Source organism: Colias croceus, chromosome Z (assembly GCF_905220415.1).
Source record: "Colias croceus chromosome Z, ilColCroc2.1".
Taxonomy (NCBI): domain Eukaryota; kingdom Metazoa; phylum Arthropoda; class Insecta; order Lepidoptera; family Pieridae; genus Colias; species Colias croceus.
Window position 1 is genome coordinate 16,609,929 of NC_059568.1, and position 20,430 is coordinate 16,630,358.

General features: G+C 35.4%; 1 protein-coding gene across 3 annotated transcripts in view; it reads right to left on the reverse strand.

Annotated features, from left to right (window-relative positions):
• The window catches only part of LOC123704944 (cAMP-specific 3',5'-cyclic phosphodiesterase 4A-like), a 95,773-nt gene that overhangs the window by 10,844 nt on the left and 64,499 nt on the right, over positions 1-20,430 (reverse strand). For all 3 annotated transcript variants that reach the window (XM_045653447.1, XM_045653448.1, XM_045653449.1), the window contains 2 exons: positions 13,251-13,382; positions 10,326-10,490 (listed from right to left, as the gene is read on the reverse strand). In XM_045653447.1, coding sequence (XP_045509403.1) covers positions 10,326-10,490; positions 13,251-13,382 — 297 coding nt within the window. The remainder of the gene's footprint in view (positions 1-10,325; positions 10,491-13,250; positions 13,383-20,430) is intronic.

Consider the following 20,430-nt stretch of genomic DNA (forward strand, 5'->3'; position numbering starts at 1 on the left):
AAGTGTGGGATAAAGCAGAGTGCACGTTACTTCGTTAGTATCGGATCGAGAAGCTTTCCGCGTATTTCACTGGGCTCCAGTTGGATGAAGGGGATTCACTAATAAGTCACAGCGTTGATGCAAATGCACCTCTCGGAGTATAAATTAAAAGGACAAAGTCGGGTATCGGATTTCTTAAGAGAATAATGCACTGGAACGTGTTCGCTTTAATAGACAGCATGCGCTTTGAAGTGAGATGTACTAATATTGAAATTACAGATTTTACTGAAAGTAAAAAATGATAATACAGTTTCTAAGTAAGCTGCTCTACATTTTCATCAGTGCATGCTTTATGTTTAAAAAGACGAGGGTTCGTATCCCACGTCATTATAGATTTTTTTCTACTCCTTAAAAAAATTCTTAAGTATTATGTTATTCGACAAATATTGATAAGTCAAACTAGACTCGTAAAAATATTTAAACAATAAAACAGACATATTTCAAGTATTCCATTGTATGACTGCATGAAAATAAGATTTTCCTTATTCCATTAACATGTAAATAAGCCAAGCCAGTCGGCGTCGCATCTGCATCTCACCGAACATATCCTAGATAAAAGGTATTTTCAACTATCATAGCAGCTAATTACATGAAAATCTGTTCGTCATTTTTTTGTCACAAATGATTATTTGAAGGTTTATTACCTCTGCACACACTACTTTACACTGGGCGAAAATATTGAAAATATTATTCTCGCGTTTAACCTCTTTAAGGCGATAATGCGTAATTCAGTGTTTGTGTACATAGGCCTCGCAGAATGTACTAGGGCACTGCGTAAACAAGCGACGTACTATCGTTTGTAAACTGTTTCAAACCTAAGAGACAATTTATGAGGGCAAACTCTCTTTTATATGGCTAATATAATTCTAATCTCGCCTCATGGTCGATTTTTGTTTTAGGTATATATTTTTTTCTATTACAACTATTTGCGTTTTAGTATAAGCGAATTACATTGTACATACGTGCTAATTTATTTCCACTCTCATTGAGAGACTCAGTACAGTTTAGACTGGGGGCCTCCTTTTATGGGACTGACCTTGTCTTTGTTGTGCTCATTTTAGAGCATTTCGACTTACATACATTACTAAATGACAGCACTACAGAGGCGATGTCTTGAACGATATACGATTTCGTATGCCTAGTTTCTTTTATTTGTATGCTTCTAAAGAATTTCTTATCACATTATAACGTTTATGTCAAAAAATTATAACTGCGAATAAATTTATTCGTAAATATTAGAATCCTTTTCAACATTTACATGTTCATAATAATATTTTCATATAAAATGTTACACATAGCTTTACTTAAGTATCCGATCACAATGTTAAACTGTACCGTGGAACGTCGAGTGTCGCGCAAAATTGTTTCCTAGGTATTCATTGACATGAATACCTGAGCGAGTAATGTCTAACTATTCCGCGTTGCCAACCAGAATTATGCAGCGCTCCCCGAAACCCCTCTCCCGTTGCAATATCACATAAGTTATAAACAATTTTCATCAGCGCCGTAACGAACCCACGTGAAAATAGTTCGCGTGGCTCTATTTAAAAAGTAGGCTATGGTCTAATTCTAGACTAGATTACTATGTGTTCTACAACTGCGGCTATTAATGCAGACAATTTAATCGTGCACCGAAATACATTCGTAACGGAACGACCGTTGTTGCGAATGTAACTCAATACTGTATTCGTTCAAGATCTAGTACAGTTGACATTATTTAACAAACAAACGTATGCACACTTTGGTATTTTTTCTATCTCAACTAAAAACAAGTTAAAAATGTAGGTACTTTAGTTTCCACTAATAATTCTATTTACAAGTTCGCTCTCGGCTGGGAAGCTACATTATTCCTGAGTGCCGGCAATAACTCGTTTCAATTGTAAATTATCGAAAAATAAAAACAGATCCATTTACCTCGTCGCACCGTTGTAATAAAATAACATAAAGTGTTCGCACAGCGGGCGCAAATCGATTAATCCCGCAAAACTAGTAAACACAATTCAATTAGCTACAAAGGGAGTCAATTATCTATAAATAGTTATTTACGTGTAACTATAGAAGATGATCAAACAGAAAAGTATCAACACAACTTTATACAATACATTTACTTTATTCAATTAAACATAAACTACAAATATCTTGGGGATAATTAGAAGATAAAGAAGAGGAGAAATACATTTTGATAACGTTTCATATTATAAACCTTCTTTATAACTAATTTTTAGAAAGCCAAGTTACCTGCAACACCTACCTAAACCACACATATAAAAATGATTATCATTGATCTCGTGTCTAAATATGTCACCTTAATGAATTCTACGTAAATGTCTCAAGATGGGCGGATAATTACGCGCCTTTTTCTAATGAAACAATACAACAACAAGCTTGCTTATCGCGAACGGTACAAAAAGCTTTATTCTGTTTCTTGGAAACTCTATCGTTCTCACATATCATTAATATTATGAAGTGTGTAGGATGTAATATGTTTGTAGATGAAATTATGTCCAACAGTTACACCTTATTACCTTTTGTATTGGCAAATAACGCCACAATAATCAGACTAACTCTCAAACACATTCCTATTAAAGCTGGTTGAACATACGATTTAAAACATTCCGAACAAATTGATATCAGAATCGATTCAGAATATATTAAGTAAAGTGCATGTAAAAGCGTGTGCGTCCAAATATTTAGTGATGCGATTGCTTTCATCGCAGTTTAAAGTGATGGATTTGTGGCTGATTTCTGACTGCAGTACAGGTCGCAGTATAGTAGGTGAGTAAGAAAGTAGAAACCCTACAGTAGAAACCCTAAATTTCTTTTTTTTTTTTCAATGAGTACCGTAAATAATGTATTATCTATAGAATGGAACATATGATTCATAGCGTCACGTGAATAAAATATATTTCGATTTAAATTGGACGTAAAATCAATTATGAAAAGACAAACACGAGAAATATATAATTTATTATTGAAACTTATAGTCCAATTATATTGATCATACAAAAATTGGAGACATCAATCGCAATTGGATATAATTAAATGTACCCACTGTACATTTACATGGAAATTGTTACAACCAAGTGAACGTGAAAGGTGTAGAATGTGAATCTATTTTCAAGCTGTGGGCGTTGTGTTAGGTAATCGAGCAAAGAAACATCATACAATACAATCATTTTTAATAACCGTTACGTTACACATTAAAATTAAACACTAGCAAAGAAAAAGTTAACAGTTCCAAGTAGTGGAAGGTCCAAGCTCTTCGATGTTCGAATGTGAAGTGCCGTCCCGAGGGCGAGCCCCGGTACAAGCATGAAGTAAGCCGCCCACTTCACTGTAGCGACGGTGCTGCCACCACACGGAACTCGTGCTTCGAGTCGTTTTACATCCGTGCAGACCGTCTCCGACATATAATTTGTGAATCAAGTGCAATCCAATCATTTTCATATTAAACTTCGATCTAATACGACCGACCTAATAACATTAACACACTTACAGTTACACTTCATTTCATTACCAAAGGTTCCTACTTACAGAGAAATGATTATTTATTCATCATCATACTTGACCTGATACTTTTTTTTTAACTATTATATTTTACGTCAATGCTATTATATGGAATTTTCTATGAGTTTGCTCTAGTTGTGTCGATTGATTTTCTTATAAGTTTAAAAAAGAACCGTTTCCATAGACAACACGTCACAAAACTAACCCCGAACAATATGTAACATATATTAAAAAATAACAACTGCATGATGGGTCAATCAAAATATCTATCTCACTTAAGAAAAATCCATTCAGGACATTAGAATCTACCAAAATTAAAAGTCTAACCAAAATCTAGTTTTGACTTAAGCACACAACACATTATACTATTGCAAATTTTATCATTATTTTAAAGTATAATCTACGTTCCTGGCGAGTATAATCTGGGGTCTTTAAGGGAAGAGTGAACGGGTGCCTAACACGACGACATGTACCATCTCAGTTCACATCTAAGGTTACCACTAGGCGTAATTGTGGGGCTTTCCTATCGACGCAAAAAAGGAGTTTCGCAAAATACGAACAGCATCGCATCTCAGGTAATCATCATCACATCACCGTACACTAATAGGTAAAGCTTCATCATACCATGCTCATTATCTCCCGCTGTCAAGCGTAATGCCACCAGTTACAAGATGCTATTACTGGGGCTAAAGTTTAATTACGACTAACTTATCAAAGCGATCGGGATTTCGCTGCCATAATACCGACTAGCTTCAATTAGTTCCGGAACAACAATACTTAGTCGAACTGTGCCAGTTATTAGTCAAGCCGTTCACTCGATTAGAGCTTTTGTCGAATATCCGACGTTGTGAGATAGTTTTGTTCGGGAATGTAACAGAGTCAGCAAGGCATCCGGATAAGAATTAAACGATGTTCTCCAACAAAATATCTTGTGTAATAGGTAACAATTTTGAAATAGTTTGCTTATTCATGAAGGAGAAGCACAATATTTCGATGTTATTAATAACGCTTAAATTTATTATATTAAGAAAAACCACTCTGTCCTATATCTTCACAATATACGGAGAGTAGTTAATGTTTATTCTTTCTAATCGAGGAGAGCGTAATCAGAGAAGTCCGTAAATATTCTTAACCTATAAAAGTGTGACATCGAGTCGCTAATGAGCACGAATTAAAACTTGCTAACTCAAAGGTCACCGACTTACTGACGCTGAAAGTTATCACCTACTTATTATCTATTATTAACATTAAATCGGCGTGGGCGGCACTTTATATATAGGACTTATTTACTCAATTTGTTGGCAGCGACTTTGTTGATTCTGAAAGACCTATCCAACGATACTCCACGCACCACTCATACGTAGGCACTACTAAATTAAAGTATCACGTTTTACGTCTTACTTTCCCTTTCCGATTAAACTTCAATTCATAATATTTAAACCATCACCAAAACTTACATATACCTAATGTATATGTAGGTACCTAACATAAAATTCCTTAAAGGAGCTGAACAGCGCACACATTCCTTAAAGGAGTTCAACAGTTCTCATTAAATCCAAGCTTGTCTCTCGACGCAATCATTGCTTGCTTTTATTGCGCAATCACATAGTTGGCATCGATAAGCTTTCACCTCTTAACAATTCCTTGAAACGCCGCTCAGTCGGATCACGGGCCATTAGCGTTCCCTCTATGCACTGCATATTTTAATCCTAAACATAATAGCTGCGCAGGCGTGCTCGCTCGATGTACGCTCGTTTTCAATTCTAAAATAGATTTTGAATAGAATTCTTTGAAAAGCGCGTTAAATCGTTCGCTATTACGTAGCCGATGCAGGGAGTTATGGACGTCCTGTCGCAGTAGCTATTTAAAAAATACATTGAATCAATTGCAGGCCGTCAACCCTTATTTCGTTATGGAAATTGGGTTAACGGATTCGTGCCGGCTTTCGGGCCGTCACAGTTTCCGTGCGACGCTCAATCACAAGTGGATGTGGACGAGGGTCGACGCCCTTCATATCATTGTTTTTTATTTTATTTTGACACAAATACAATTTTAATGATGTTGTTGCTTTTGTATTCAATCAATGTGATGCCTTGGGTGAGGTCCTATTCCATTACATTTCTTTATTTTTTCTATATCACGACGTACCTTCCTAAACATTTACCGTTCAAAGTTTTACGAATAAAATAATGTCCGAGTATGTATCTCTTCTTTATCGTTTAGTTCTATTTTAGGTGTACAATTTGAAACAAAATATAATTAGGAGTGTAGCAAAAGAACATATAAAATTATATTGAATTTTGTTCCGATTGCTGGTATATTGCAATCTAAGTAGGTACCTATCCATTTAGGTCCATTAGGTACTATTATAATATGAATATATTAATTTGAGAAATATTAATGTCGTCTGACCCACGCATGTGGGAATCTGTGCATGTGTCATAAATTTACCCCAATGCGAAATTTCACACGATTGTTTCGTGATTATGCAAGAAAATTTAAGTGAAATAAGCGTAGTATTTTATGCATTAATGCAGGTTGGGAAAATCGCAATATGTTATGATATAATTATTCGACCTTCAAACAATATTATATCGTGATACAAAAAGCCATAATCGCCTTAAGCTATACTGTAAGGAATACAAATCAATCACATTTATTGTTTAACTTTAGCTGCCATCATATAAATTTTATCGAAATTGATGCAATACAAATAATTATTTTCGTGTTGAAATAAATTAACACTTATCGCTCTACCTACCTATATAGTTACAATGTAAGATGCTAAACTTAATTAAAATTTTTGTCACCTCTGAACTCAAAAGCTAAACATCAACCAAACTCCTGAACCAATTTTCAAAATCCTTCTACCATTCGAAACGTGCATTGTCCTCGAGTGACATATCCTATATTTTGAGAGATTTTACGGCTATCCAAATACGTAGCAATACAATGGGTGCAGATCCTTTAAAACAACCCGAGGCGAGTCCGTCCGCGTGCGTCACATCCATCCAGTCCCCGTAGATACTTTTAATACAATTTGCCGCTGAAAGCCTTTTTCTAGCGCAAGCCCTACCGGTTTTATTCACTAACAAAGCCTAAATCTTTAAAAGGTTTTCTCCGCCGGGTAAACGTGTTTCACTTCTATTAATAGTACCGGTAGCAAATAATTGAATTGTTATCGAAATAAATGTCCTTTATTAGAATTCTAACAATTGAACCATTGTGAGACGCGTAAGTAATATACTGTAAGGTGCTGAAGGTATCTCAATTATAACATCTCTTTGAAGAGGCATCGTTTGGCGTTATTGTACCTAACAATAAACAGCCACTTGTTAGATACCTTTGTATATTTTCGATGAATAAACGTTGCTCATTAAAATGCGTAGTTGAAGGTGCAGTCGCACCTACAAATGAAATTGCATCACATTAATTAAGTATGATCCAGTATTCAAGGCGAAGGTTTAGCCTTGTGGCGCGGCCAGGTGTTGCGCGTGAAGCTCACACGTGTTATCAATTATCCACCCGCGAATCTCTGGGGACTGCGCGGTTGCCATGGTTACGCATGACACATGGACTTTTTACATTACCACGCAATTAAATATATATTTCAATTACTTAATTACAAGTGCTTAGTGTAATTAAAAAATGTATAAATTCTCAGAAGTGAAAGAACAGGAAATATTCATGGTTTAGTTTTTAGTTTCCTGTCCCATATCTGGCTAAGATCTCAATTATTAATTTATGCAAAATAGCAATAAAAAATGTACTTATTACCGCAAAATTTAGACTTAAGAGACAACACATTGATTTACTTTAAACAACATTACATTCACTACGATCAAACCACATCTAAAACGTATTCAACATAAAAATAAACAAGAAACTGTAAGTCATTGCATAACGATAAACATTGTATGTAAATCCGTGTCTACGCCGCTACGAGCGTCTACGAGCAAGTTGCGGACGCACGTAGCCGTCACTACCCCGGCTGCAATGTAAACTTGAACTCTAATTATTTCACTTTGCCTTGCTTTAAGTTACATCTCAACTTATATTACTTCAGCCACTATTAAAGCAAAGCTGTTTTATTGACAAATTGAAAAAGCTGGATGTACGATGAATGTTTTGATGGAGATTTAAATATTTATAAACTACTAAAAGCTTGTTTATACGTTGTTGAAATCGTGAACTATAATATGCTAAAACTTTTCACATTCATATTTGAATCGCCTAAATTTCCGGTACAACAAAAGCATACAATAGAGAGTTTCCATCGCGACTATACAGTTTCAAACAGGAATTTCCGTACACATTTGTAAGCAATAATTCCATTGCGAGCGCAGCACTTTGGCCTATAGTGAGTCCAGCTGAAAGCAGCTTTCGAAAAGCTTTTGATACTACAGCCGTCGCCTGCAATATTATTTTGATTCCGATGCACATTGTGAGGACACGGGAACGCTAAATTCTAAATTGAGTGCTTGTATATTCTAACAATTGTCGTGTTTTCGCACTGAAATTTTGTATTTCTATTCTCGGTGATATTAAGAAAAAATAAAAGAACATTATTAAACCAATCTAATAAAATGACACGCTACAATATTCATTACTTAAATTAAATTTTAATTTCTCCTGCATATACAATTTGTGAATAATAATTCACAAATTGTACATCGGTTTAATTCGTAAAACTTCAGAGCCAAAATAATAACAACATAATTCATAGAAATACATTTTAAAACCAAGTAATTTTCATGATACAGCCTTTGAATCATTTCCAGAAATGCCTCTCGGCGTAAATATTTTACATTGCGTAAAAAGAACCGCCCACGACGCAATACCGTAACAGAATGAAACATCTGATCGCCCTTTTATTGGAAACTATAAACTGTAAAGCACATTTACTCATCACAAGGAGTCGCATTTCACGGCCATCAATTTAATAAATGGCCAATTGGAGTCGGAATGATGCGAGAGCAAACATCACGAGAGTCAATATTGACTTCATTTAGAAAATTAATTTCGTCCGGAACGTAAGCACTAGCTTAGACGCAACAAACAACAACTAAGATAAATATCGCAGGGACTTTCTGAGAAAATAATTTTAAAATCGCATCGCAGCAAACATTCTCCGCTTTCCCAAAAGTTTTAATAATTAATTCCGTGGAAATTGTATTTGAGTGCAGCGGCGGGGAAAGGGGGCAGGGGACAGAGGGGGGCAGGGGAGATACAACGAAAATACAACCGAATTTCACTAATGGCTAACATTACTTACATGTCTACTCTGCAGATGTGTATATGCGTTGGATAAATATGTAATATAATAGTTAAATATTTTAAGAGAGTGCATATAATTGTTATTTTTTATCAATACTTGAAGCTTATGAAACTCTGATAGTTTTTAGCACTATAATAAATAGTTGCTAAACTAGCTTCGCTCAAAGACCGTATCACATGCAAACTAACGTAGGGATCGACATACTTTGTATTCGCGACAAAAAGTCGATGCCTTCTCCAACATCTATATATCTCTATGAATAATATAATGCATGTACATCTATTGCACAGGTGTGGGAACATAACAGACTGTATGAATTTAGTTAAGTGAAGTTTAGCACCAAGTCTGTCTGACTATGAATCGAGTTAGACGTAACTTCCTACATCCTTACAACGCATTTGCATATTACAAACCGCAGAACGAATAATTAACCAAAGCATGCTGCATTCATTATTTCAGTTATTATTAATGTTGAATTATTTTTGTTACATTTATAAGGTAAACGCTAAGCTAGAGCTTCTTTCCGAGTCGTCTAAATAGAAACTATTTTCTTATGTAGTAAAAGTGTAGTTGAATTGAGAAATATTTTAGTTTAAAAGCAATAAAAATATAAAATCTATTTCCGCCAATCCGCAAATATTCAAAACTGTATAGAACACAAAACGGTATATTTTTAAACAAGCTTAAGCCGTAATTGGTATAATTATGGGATCAGTTTTAATTACAATCAAAAACAGCCGCTTAAGTCAAGGTACAATTTTATCCTTTAATAAAGAATTTAGCAATTCGTCGTTTATATATATTTATTTTTTATTAAGCTCTACCCACAATTTTATAATTTAACATTTTATTCAGGTAAACGGTGATTTGTGTTTTAAATTCTAATACAATTTCTTATTTATGTGTAATATTTACAACAGTAATCGAAATTTCATTGTATTGTTATTAGTCATTTGTACCATATTTGATTCAAGTTTCAAAACCGAATTTAACATTCGAAATGAAAACAATATTTCTTGATAAAATAGCACACAATTTTCACGTCCATTGTTTCGAATCAATACAAAACTCTATTAAAGTTAGTTTTAACTCCATTGTGCCGACTGCCGACTGTAAACCTGCATATTTAGAGAAACAGTTTGGACCGACAGGAATCGTATACCTGTAGTGATTCCACGGTTTTATATGAAATTGATTATCGAACTTTTCCAACTTAAGTATAAGTATATAATATAGCTACAGCTAAAAGGAAAGCCGTTCAGTTGATAAACTGGACTTTATTACCGAATAATTATACAGTATCAGAAAACTAACTGACTAAGTTGATAAAATATATCATATCAACGGTCAGCCCAAAATACTAGAAACCGAGACTTCTTACTCAAATTTGTATTTAACCGCTCCTTTAATCCATACATAAACCTTGTCTTACCAAGCATCATACCTCGTTAAAACACACCCCAATCTAATCCCTTCCCCCCACACACGTGCACACACTAACCTTAAACTGGCTCAAGTACTCCTGCTGGCGCGTGATGTCGGTGGCGAGTATCAGCGAGCTGACCTGCCGCTCGAGCCGCACGCGCAGCTCGCGCTCGAACAGCCCGCTCTCGATGAGGCAGCTTACGGCTGAGCGCCAGTGGTGGTTCTCCAGTACCGAGGTGTTCTGCGACAACGTACACAAATTAGGTGGAAGCGACTTATACCGAAGAATAAGGTAAGCTTGTTGTTTGGTCTTGGGGTATGGGTCATATTACATGATTAAATGAACGTTTTTACGAGCAAATGCGATCTGCCTTCTGTCTTGCCAAATCTTTCAGATTAAAAATACCTGATAGAATAAGACATGCCATCCCAGGTCTGGCAAGTTTATTTATTCTTCCTGGTCGGGAAACGAACTCTTCGATACTGTCGAGAAGGCGGTCAATATTGTAATGTGTCAAAAATTATCGTCAGTTTATAAACGCGAAATATAGGTATTATAACAACATCTATTTGAAAAACTAGAAGAATTAAGCTGAAATTGTAATTGTATTGAAAACGTGAAATCAAATCCCATTCCCGCGTGTCATGTACACAAATTTCAGTTTCAGTGTCGGTCTTTGTTACGCGGCTTTCACAAAAGCCGTTTATAACAGGTCTTTGGTGGCTGATAGTTTGTGCAACATTCGCCTGTTGCCGTGCGTCAATCATTCTGCCAATCACGAATGGCCACTGTAAATACAATAGCCAATGACATGATCAGGCATTGTGTGGGGAAATGGATATTGTAAAGCATAGATGGCTAAGTTCAATATTTCATGAATGTTATTCAGAATGAAATTCAGGGCACCTTAACAAAGGTATTGATGGAAATGATGTTACATTGTCAGGTTTATAATTGTTGTGTGTTATGCAGAAATATTTTGTGAATCGTTGCAGAGTATACAATCAGTACAACTGCAATAAGCACAATTTTCAAGAGAAAACATGAAATGATTTGTTTACAACAGCAATAGCCGCGATCACCCTTGCTTCACCAAACGCGCGAGTGTTAGCCGAACATTAAACACAAGCACTATACTCGTTTTAACCAAGTAATTGCCAAATTTTATTTACAGGATATCAAATCCTACAGGGGCTTTGCATGTTTGCGCGAAATGACAGGCCACTCGTCAAAGAGCCCGTTTCGAGAACATAAAAGTTCAAAAGATTGGACCCTAATACCTAAAAATTGCAAGCACAGTGGACAAATAAATACAACTTGTGGGGGCAATTCCAGCAATTTTAAAGCTAAATATTTGCTCGGTTGAATCGTGCCACTTTATGTGTACATATTACATGCAATTTCGTCGAAGGAATTACCCATCAGTCGCCGCGACTATTCCAACCACTATAACTTATTCAATCGATAGTTGGCCAAATGTGAAAACTATTCCAAGTGGATACCAACAGTTTAATACACAAATTTAAATGGGAACAATGTTGTGTATTTCAGTTCAACTTAAAATGAGATCGATGATGAAAATGTCTCGAAACCTTTGGAATTTAGGAACTTAAATATGCGTATAATTTAATTTTAAACAGATTTATGAAATGTGGCATTATTGCCCTGATAAAAACTTCGAAATTAAATAAAGTTATGAAAACTAACGACTTAATGCAAATTGGTACCTATTGAGTTGCAAAAAGCATATCCAGTCACGTTTGTTAAAATAAAAATTACAAGTTAAAACGGCATAACATAAAAATCTCCTTACTTTGTTATGAATTTATTATAACCAAATGTAAATCCTAAAAAGCTTTTAACATAAAACTGCAATTTTATTATTCTATGTTGTCAAACTCGGTCCGGCCGCCTAGCGTGTAATTTCACTGTTGCAACTTTAAATTTTAATCAAGAAAGTCAACTAATTTATATGACACAAGACGACTTTTTATTCCAACATATTATACATTTTTGGACAATGACATGTAATAAAATAAGTACTTTTGTACTTGATTTCTAAGAAAAATATTGATCAAATACCAGTTTCATGTCTCATTCATTATGTTCTTCAACAAAAATAATTTTACAGTTATTTTAGAAAAAATTCATCCGGCCTTAGCAACAAGAAAAGACGTAACATCAACGTCTAAACCAGCCGACTTTGCAATATTCAATAATTCCTTAATTCGGAACAAATTACGCCCCCACCTAAGTATATCGGAACGTAATAATCGAAAAGTCCGAAGGAATAACAGAATAATCACTTTAATATCTTCGCTAGTCACAAACGATATTAGGCCAATCTTTACTTAATACACAAAGGTGAAGAATTTGTTTGAACTCCTTAATCTCATAAACTAGTGGTCCGTTTTGAAAAAAATCTTTCAGTGGTAGATTGCCCATTTATCGAGATAGGCCATAGGTTATATATCATTACCGCAAGACCAATAGGACTTGAGCCATGCGGGTAAAACCACGGGACCACTGGTACTTTATGTAGCGGAATTCTCGCAATTAGCCTAGCTATACCATAGTTTTTCAAAAAGGGTTACGCCATATATAAGCTATAATTGTAAATAATGAATGAACAGTCCCGTCACGTCCACACAGATACGGGATACGTGTTTACATGTGTGATGTGTGAAATATCCATTGCACATGTTTTTAATTCAAATTGAATACCTATATACTAGCTTCGCGTCCCGGCTTGTAACGATGATTCGGGGTAGTGCATATTCAAAAACAATATACTATAACGATCCTTTTGACGTCATTGAACTTAAATTGATATGTTTAAGTTACTCGTAGTAGAACAAAAACTGAACTCACACGCGACATAGTTTTATAGACAAAAACTAATAGACAAAATATTTGAAAACTGTGCGAAACTGTTTTATGCACTTCACAACTCCATTCAATCTCCATATTTCTTTCAATAAAGAGTCATATTCTAGTTACCTGGTACAGAGCCGCCAAGTGGTTGGAGGTCGCAATCAGGAAGGGCTGGTTGACGCCCGGGTGGTCCATGTCGTGGGCGATGGCAGCCAGCAGCGACGCCATGATCTCCAGCGGCTCCAGGTGCTCGCGGATCTGGTGGAAGAGGCACTTTTAATATTGAACTTAAACGAGCATTGGCACAGGAAAATTTTGCTATGAAGTAAAAATTGCTAGATATAAATTTGTCAGAAATTTCTAATCTTTTCTTTTCTTGTGGGACTGATTGGATCGACCTTTAAAGTCGATGTGACTGTAAAAAAAGAGAAAGTATAATTTCTACCACAAAGCGCAGCTTACAGCGCAGTATTCTAATGTATTTGTGGGAACATTTTTGATCTGTGATTTGTTGGTTTTGTGTGCGCCCCGAATAGCAATTTTCTTTTAAAACACTATTAAATACGTTTACGAAACGATTGTTTTCGGGTCAGGTGTAAATACAAAAGGACAAATTATATAAAGCATTTTCCATTTAAGATCATGTATACTGCAACATACATATCAATTTTAACTTAAAATATAAAGCCATGCTTATAAAAAAACAAATTGCCCATTGTATCTCCCCAATACGTCAATAAAAGCAACAAACATAAAAAATACAAGAGCTAAAAATATAAGCGTCGAATTGATAGCAAACTTCCATAAAGGTCGCATCAATGCGCTCCATTCACGGGCCGCGTCTTTCGCTTATAATTACCGAGAAAAATAAGCTCAGAGACATTGCAAATAAATATTTATTTAAACCGAACGGATAGAGAAGTTCAAGTAAAAGGAAAATAAATTCCCTGTTCATTTATTATTACTGATATTTGCGTCTCTAATGAAACGGTGCTCGCTCAGAGAGCTGATCAACGAATGCAATGAAGGCCAGCTTGCATTTCGGAATAATCTAATCAGAATGCAAGATTCACTGCACATTTTCAAACTGTTCTTGGTTATAAGGAATGAGTTTTTCGAAGATCTGACATTTCCATTTTATATGGCAACTATTTATAAAATGGAACATAACAATTTTATCATCTTTTCATATATGAAATTATGAAATACTAAGAAATACTATGTAGAAGTATATGCGTGGCTACAACTACGAATTTCTAGACTTTAATTCTGAATTAATTTCACCGTATTCGTAACATCATATTAGATGTAAGTTACCCTGAAAAATAAAAGCAATAAAAATAAATATCTAAATATCTTGTATATATAAACGAACCTATATAATGACTTTAAGCATCTGAACAACAGCTAGCAAATAGTTATACTAAAACCACAACATTCTCAGCATAGCTAATCTTATCAAACGCTGTTAGATTCTTGAACTATGCAGCTTATTCTCACCACTCAAACAAAATTGCTTGTACATGCAAAACTTACTTGCAGTCTCATACATAGGGTGGATCGTCGGGCAAACCAAAGAGTCTCCACATTAAAATATTATATGTACTTTTGGAAGTATATAGTTAGACCCGTGTGGGGAATGGCACAGATGCATTATAGTGCCGTTTCACAGACAATTTTTTCTTAGATAAACTATAGGTAGTAGGTACTTTAAATAGTTAGCTTTCTGTATCCTGCCCATCAGACATTTTTCCCCCATTAGGGATCACACCCAGGAGCCCTCGTCCCTATACTCATGCGTGATGTAGACTTTCCTAGCAGACAAACGCATCGTTTGCCAAGCGGCTGAAGGCGTGACGCAGTCCTATCTCACTACACGTCACCCAGCTTGCCAAATAGTGCCTGCTTTTTATAAGTTGCGCTCTTTGCCAAGATAAATTCTTGATTTTCAATGCGGCATCCGAATCCTTTCAAAACGCATTTGCAACAATAAATATTTATAAATTGAAATAAAATAAATTTACCAATACCTGAAAATCCTTCATTTGGTTAACGACGCTATTTTTGTGCCAGTAAGTTCAACAATAATCTTACACTTTATTGTGTCGAAATATTACTATTTGTTATCCAAATTACGAGTGTCCCAGATAATTCAGATATCTGCGTCAGAAATCAAAGCGCACAAGTAAATTTTGTCCAATATTTCAATACTTTGCTCACATAGAATCAAAAATATGACGTGTAAGCAGTTGCTCAAACTGAATGCAGTGCAAATCCCAAGATTCACGTGTAATAGGATTTTTTCCCCCATTCGAAGAAGCTGAAAACATTTCGTATTAAGACTTCAACGAATTGAAACCGTAATTCGCAGGCTTTATAACTCAAACATTTAATACCCATAACAAACGAGACACCGCATTAACAACAGAATATATTCCAACACCTACGCCAATGTACCGCCCTTTCATCTCCCATACAAAAGTGAACAAAAAATGTTTATTTTTAACAAATAATACGCAGCTACAAAGGTGTCGCGTTTGTTACGCCGCAAGTAATTGCGTGCTCTTTCCTTTCTCAATGCACGTGATTTAAAAACGCCGGCTTTGTTTTGTTTTTATTTGTGATGATTTTCATTTTATTTTCTAAGCGTCGTCGACGAGGACCGCATTATCCGGGAAAGCCGCTTACACCGAATCTTTTACCGCGATATTGCCAATTACGTAGCGTCATTATGTACATTGTTATTAATATAGTAATTAAGCGATTATAACGAAAAGTGCTGTAATTAGAACTTAAATCCTATTTTTTTCATAAAATTCCTAAATAAAAAAGGACATTGTGTTACATGTAGCGTGTTATATAGAATAACTGAAATACCTATACCGTCACCGTCCTATTGCCCGAACACTGCGCTTAAACATTTATAACTTATTACATAATTACCGATAATTTATGATATACACTAGGATGTAGATTTTCCTACCGAACCAATCTATTGATTAACAAAAATAGTAATAAAAGTCTTATTATCAAATTATCAAAATCAAAAACATAAAACGAGACAAAATATCGCAGACGTCATATCTATAAATCGAGGCTTCACCAATAAAGCCGATAAAGGTTCTATTGTTATTTCAATCAGAACTCGCGAAGTAATGATTCAACAGCGACCCTGACCGCGGTCAACAAAATTAGAGTCCGCCAGATTATAGTGCCGCGACCTGGTCAAATATTTTTAAGTTTACCCGTTTTGCATAGCCGGTGCATCGAGTTATTCTAAGCACGCTACACCGTGCCGGGGACGGGCCGTGCCGCAATCAGGCATGGATCACTTCAAACAAAAGTACACAATAATGTTTGATCGCGCCCCGGACGGGCGGGGCACGACCGGTCGCGATGGTGTAGCGTAAATCAGCCTTTATCCTGTTCTCTGTACAATACGTGGGCCACACTGAAAGTTTTGCGTAACTAATATATAAAACAATTTATTTGTCTAATATTATATTTACTACTTTTTAAAGTATTCTCCGTTACATTTAAAACACTTTTTCATCCGTTCAAACCATTTCTGGGAACATGAGGACCATTGGTCCGAGGGTATGTTTTCTGCGTGCTCTTTGAAAGCAACCACGGCCTCTTCTGGCCACGTAAATGTCGAACCACTCATTGAATCATAGATTTTTGGGAAAAGGAAGAGATCGCAAGGTGCTAGGTTGGGACTGCGTGCGGCATGGGTCAAGTGCTCTATGTTTTCAGAAGCCAAAAATGACTTTGTTTTGTTCGCGGTGTGCGCCGAAGCACTGTCATGGTGCAACAAGATGTGACTTCTAGGTCGCTTTTCTCTTATTTTTTCTAAGACATTGGGCAAACAAATAGTGGTGTATCACTCGGCTTTAACAGTCTTTTGTTTCTCAAGTGGGATAGTGCAGACAGGATTCGTCTTAGAGAAAAATAATGCAATCATTTGTTTGCCGACCCTTATCGCCTGCCTCAATTTCGTTGGTTTGCTGTCACTTTCAAACACCCACAAAGAATATTGGTGTTTTCTTTCTGGAATATAACCATGTATTCATATTACATATCCTGTCACGATATTATACACGGCATTAGAATGTCCGTAATTGTACTTTAATAGCATTTCTTAACACCAATCTACTCGATGTCGTTTTTGTTCTGGAGTGAGTTTGGGAGCAATCCACCGGCAACCAAGCTTCCTAACTTTGAAATGTTCATGTAAAATTTTCTGAATTTGGCTCAAACCAATCTCCAAATGTCCTCGAATCTCCTAATAAGTGAAATGACAATTTTCTTAAATTAGTCGTCCGACGGTAGCCATATTTTCCTCCGTGATCGCAGTTGAGGGTCGACCTTCACGAATTTCATCATAGAGAGAAATACGACTGCGATGAAATTCAGCATATCAATGCCTTACAGTGCTCAAATAAGGTGCTTCCCTCCCAAAAGTATTTTGAAGGCGAGCAGTGCAAGCTTTCGGAGAAAGCGAACTTTTAAAATCATCAAAAATCATCGCCCTAAAATTGTTTCGTGTTAGTACCGTTTTTGCTACGGACAACGAACTTCAACTTGAGATAAAAAAAAATTGACAAGCGCTTCCCGCCAAATTTTTTTTTCCTCAACTTATGAGACTTCATTTTATGTTAAAAAAATATAACATTCGAAATTCAAACCTTTATGAGTGGCCAGAAACGCAAAACTTTTAGTGTGAGCTAGGTAGATACCAGCTGTCAAAGAATGCAATATCTCTCTGTGAACTGTCCTGTCCCGCGGTGTGACGCGGTACAATGGAGGTGTCGTGGGCGATCACAAGATCGGATTATTGCTATTTGAAATTTTACACGAGCTGTTTATTTACGACATAAATATCGCGATGCACTTTCTTCGAAACGGGATACGCTTGAAAGCACAAACTTGTGTCAATATGACTTATTGAGAATGAAATAAAAAGAACTTTCTACTTTCAATTAACAGAATTTATTGTAATGAAGTAAGTGAAGTAATTATATACCGTTAATTCAAAAAATAAATAAATAAAACCAAAGTTATTCAGCTAGTTTGAATTCTATTTAAATAGCTATAAGAACTGGAAACAATATCGCCGAATCACCAATTAAAACAACATTCATTTTAAAAAACTAAACCGAATACTTTTTGAGCATTAAAAAAACAGATAGAGCTAGAGAACAAAATAAACAAGTGAATAATTAAACGAATGGAACCCGGCCGAGCTTCATAACTATAACAAAAATATTTTATCAAGTTTTGTAATTCCCTCGGAGAAATGGGGCGATACTGACGGCGCTATCAATAAATAATGGCCGGCAATCGACGGGGACAAATCGCTTCTTAAGTATCGCTTCCCGCTTATTCTTTACAAGCAGGCTTCAATTGATGTCGTATCGCTCTATCTTTAAGTTGTTCGTTAATAAATTAAGCCTAGTTACCTTCACGTGAAGGTTCATAAGAATCGATCAGCGAAACAGGTGTGCCTTGCACCCACGCTTCACACGCTACATTAACACCAACAAAATGAGCCATATATAATATCTAAGTAAAAAGACCAAAGATATTGTTAATTAACAGGTTTCTAAAAACGAATATTGTAGTTAAATATTTATATCGAACAAAACAATGACCGACTTTTTCAAATTAGAACTTTAGATGAACCTGACCCCATTATCGGATATATCGCATACAATTTATTGATGACGCTCATAGGTGACGTCTGATTGCGACCCTGAGCCGTCACCCTGTGTGCAGCGCTTATTGTTCTCACTATTAATATTAAATTTCTATTACGATGAAACCATCAGCGAAGGTGTCCGGTAATTGAAGCAATTTAACAGAATTGTCTCAATTATATTATCAACATTATGTTAACTTTATTAGTAGCGATATTTCTAGAAAGCAGTCGCTGGAAATTTTATTTTAATGCAACGTATTTAACAGCTGCTTGGTCTTTGCAATCCAATATCTAAGAAACCATTTGAAATGAAAATTCTATTTTCTAGCGTTAAGTGCATTTTTCCTGTTATTTAGAGTTTTCAAATAACTTTGTTTATTTTTCATTAAATTCAGTCCGCCTTCCTAGAAGATGCTTATTAAAGGAAAGACTACTTTATAGGAATATTTATGTTACATTTCTAAAAAGAAAATAATAATTAGTCACAAATTTGATTCGAATATATAGTTTCACGGCAGGAAGCCCTGTGCGAAGCATTCATAATTAATACATATATTTATAGTAATATTTCCTCCTTTGAAGAGAGCTTGGTGTAGGCAGATTCGTTAGCCTCATAAGGCGTATGTTCCTATTAAAATTATGAATGCATAACATATATTTTCCCCGCCGCCGTCGGCTGCAGTCTTAGCTTTATAATGAAGGAAGTCAATTAATTAAATTGAGCCTCGGATGTTCCAGGCTGCAGTTATTATAGGCGATAGGAAGTTCTCTATTTACTTTATTATTAATTTAGGGCACTACCGGCATTGACACAATTCGATCGAGTTTGTTTACATACTGAGCCTACCCTGTTTAACCAGATCAAACCAATATTTTAATAGAACCAGTTTAATTTGACATTATGTGGCGTAATATTCATTAATTAAAATATTTTAAGCAGTTACCAAAAACGGACTTTGATATTATATTTTTTTGAAAAAAAAAAGCTTATTGTAGCAAGCCCGAGAAATTAATATGATCACAATACCAAATTTAATGACCAATAGTCTATTTATTGGTTTTTATTCTGCAATGTACTGTACTTTGTTTTATTGGAATAATACCGTTTTATTTTCCATATGAACTTTCTTACTTTTTCATTAGGTATATGAAGATGGTAAACTTTTACATAACGACAAAACTCTGCACTACCAATATACATATTTTTTTTTCAAACGTCTATATCTTTTGTAACGTATAATATAGCTTCTTTATATCTTGTAGTATTATACAATATGAAATATAAAATAATAATTTAGCTTTCCATCAGGAAAGATTGTAGTCAAGCGCTTCCCTATCTAGAATAAAGAAAAAAAAACATATTATTCAAATTCTATGTTAAGTGTATATTTCAACTTCATATAACAAACGTGATTTACGTTAGCGCCATAATGCGACTCTTACTGCTGTAAGAGTACTTATCTGTAAGATAATGTCATGTTGCTGATATTTCCAAGCATCCGTGCTTTCTGCGGATCCGTAACGAGTTTCGACGCCTAGACGAGTCGCAACTCTCGGTTGCTCAGTTATCGAGTTTATTCCACGCTGCCTTTGATGTGACATGAG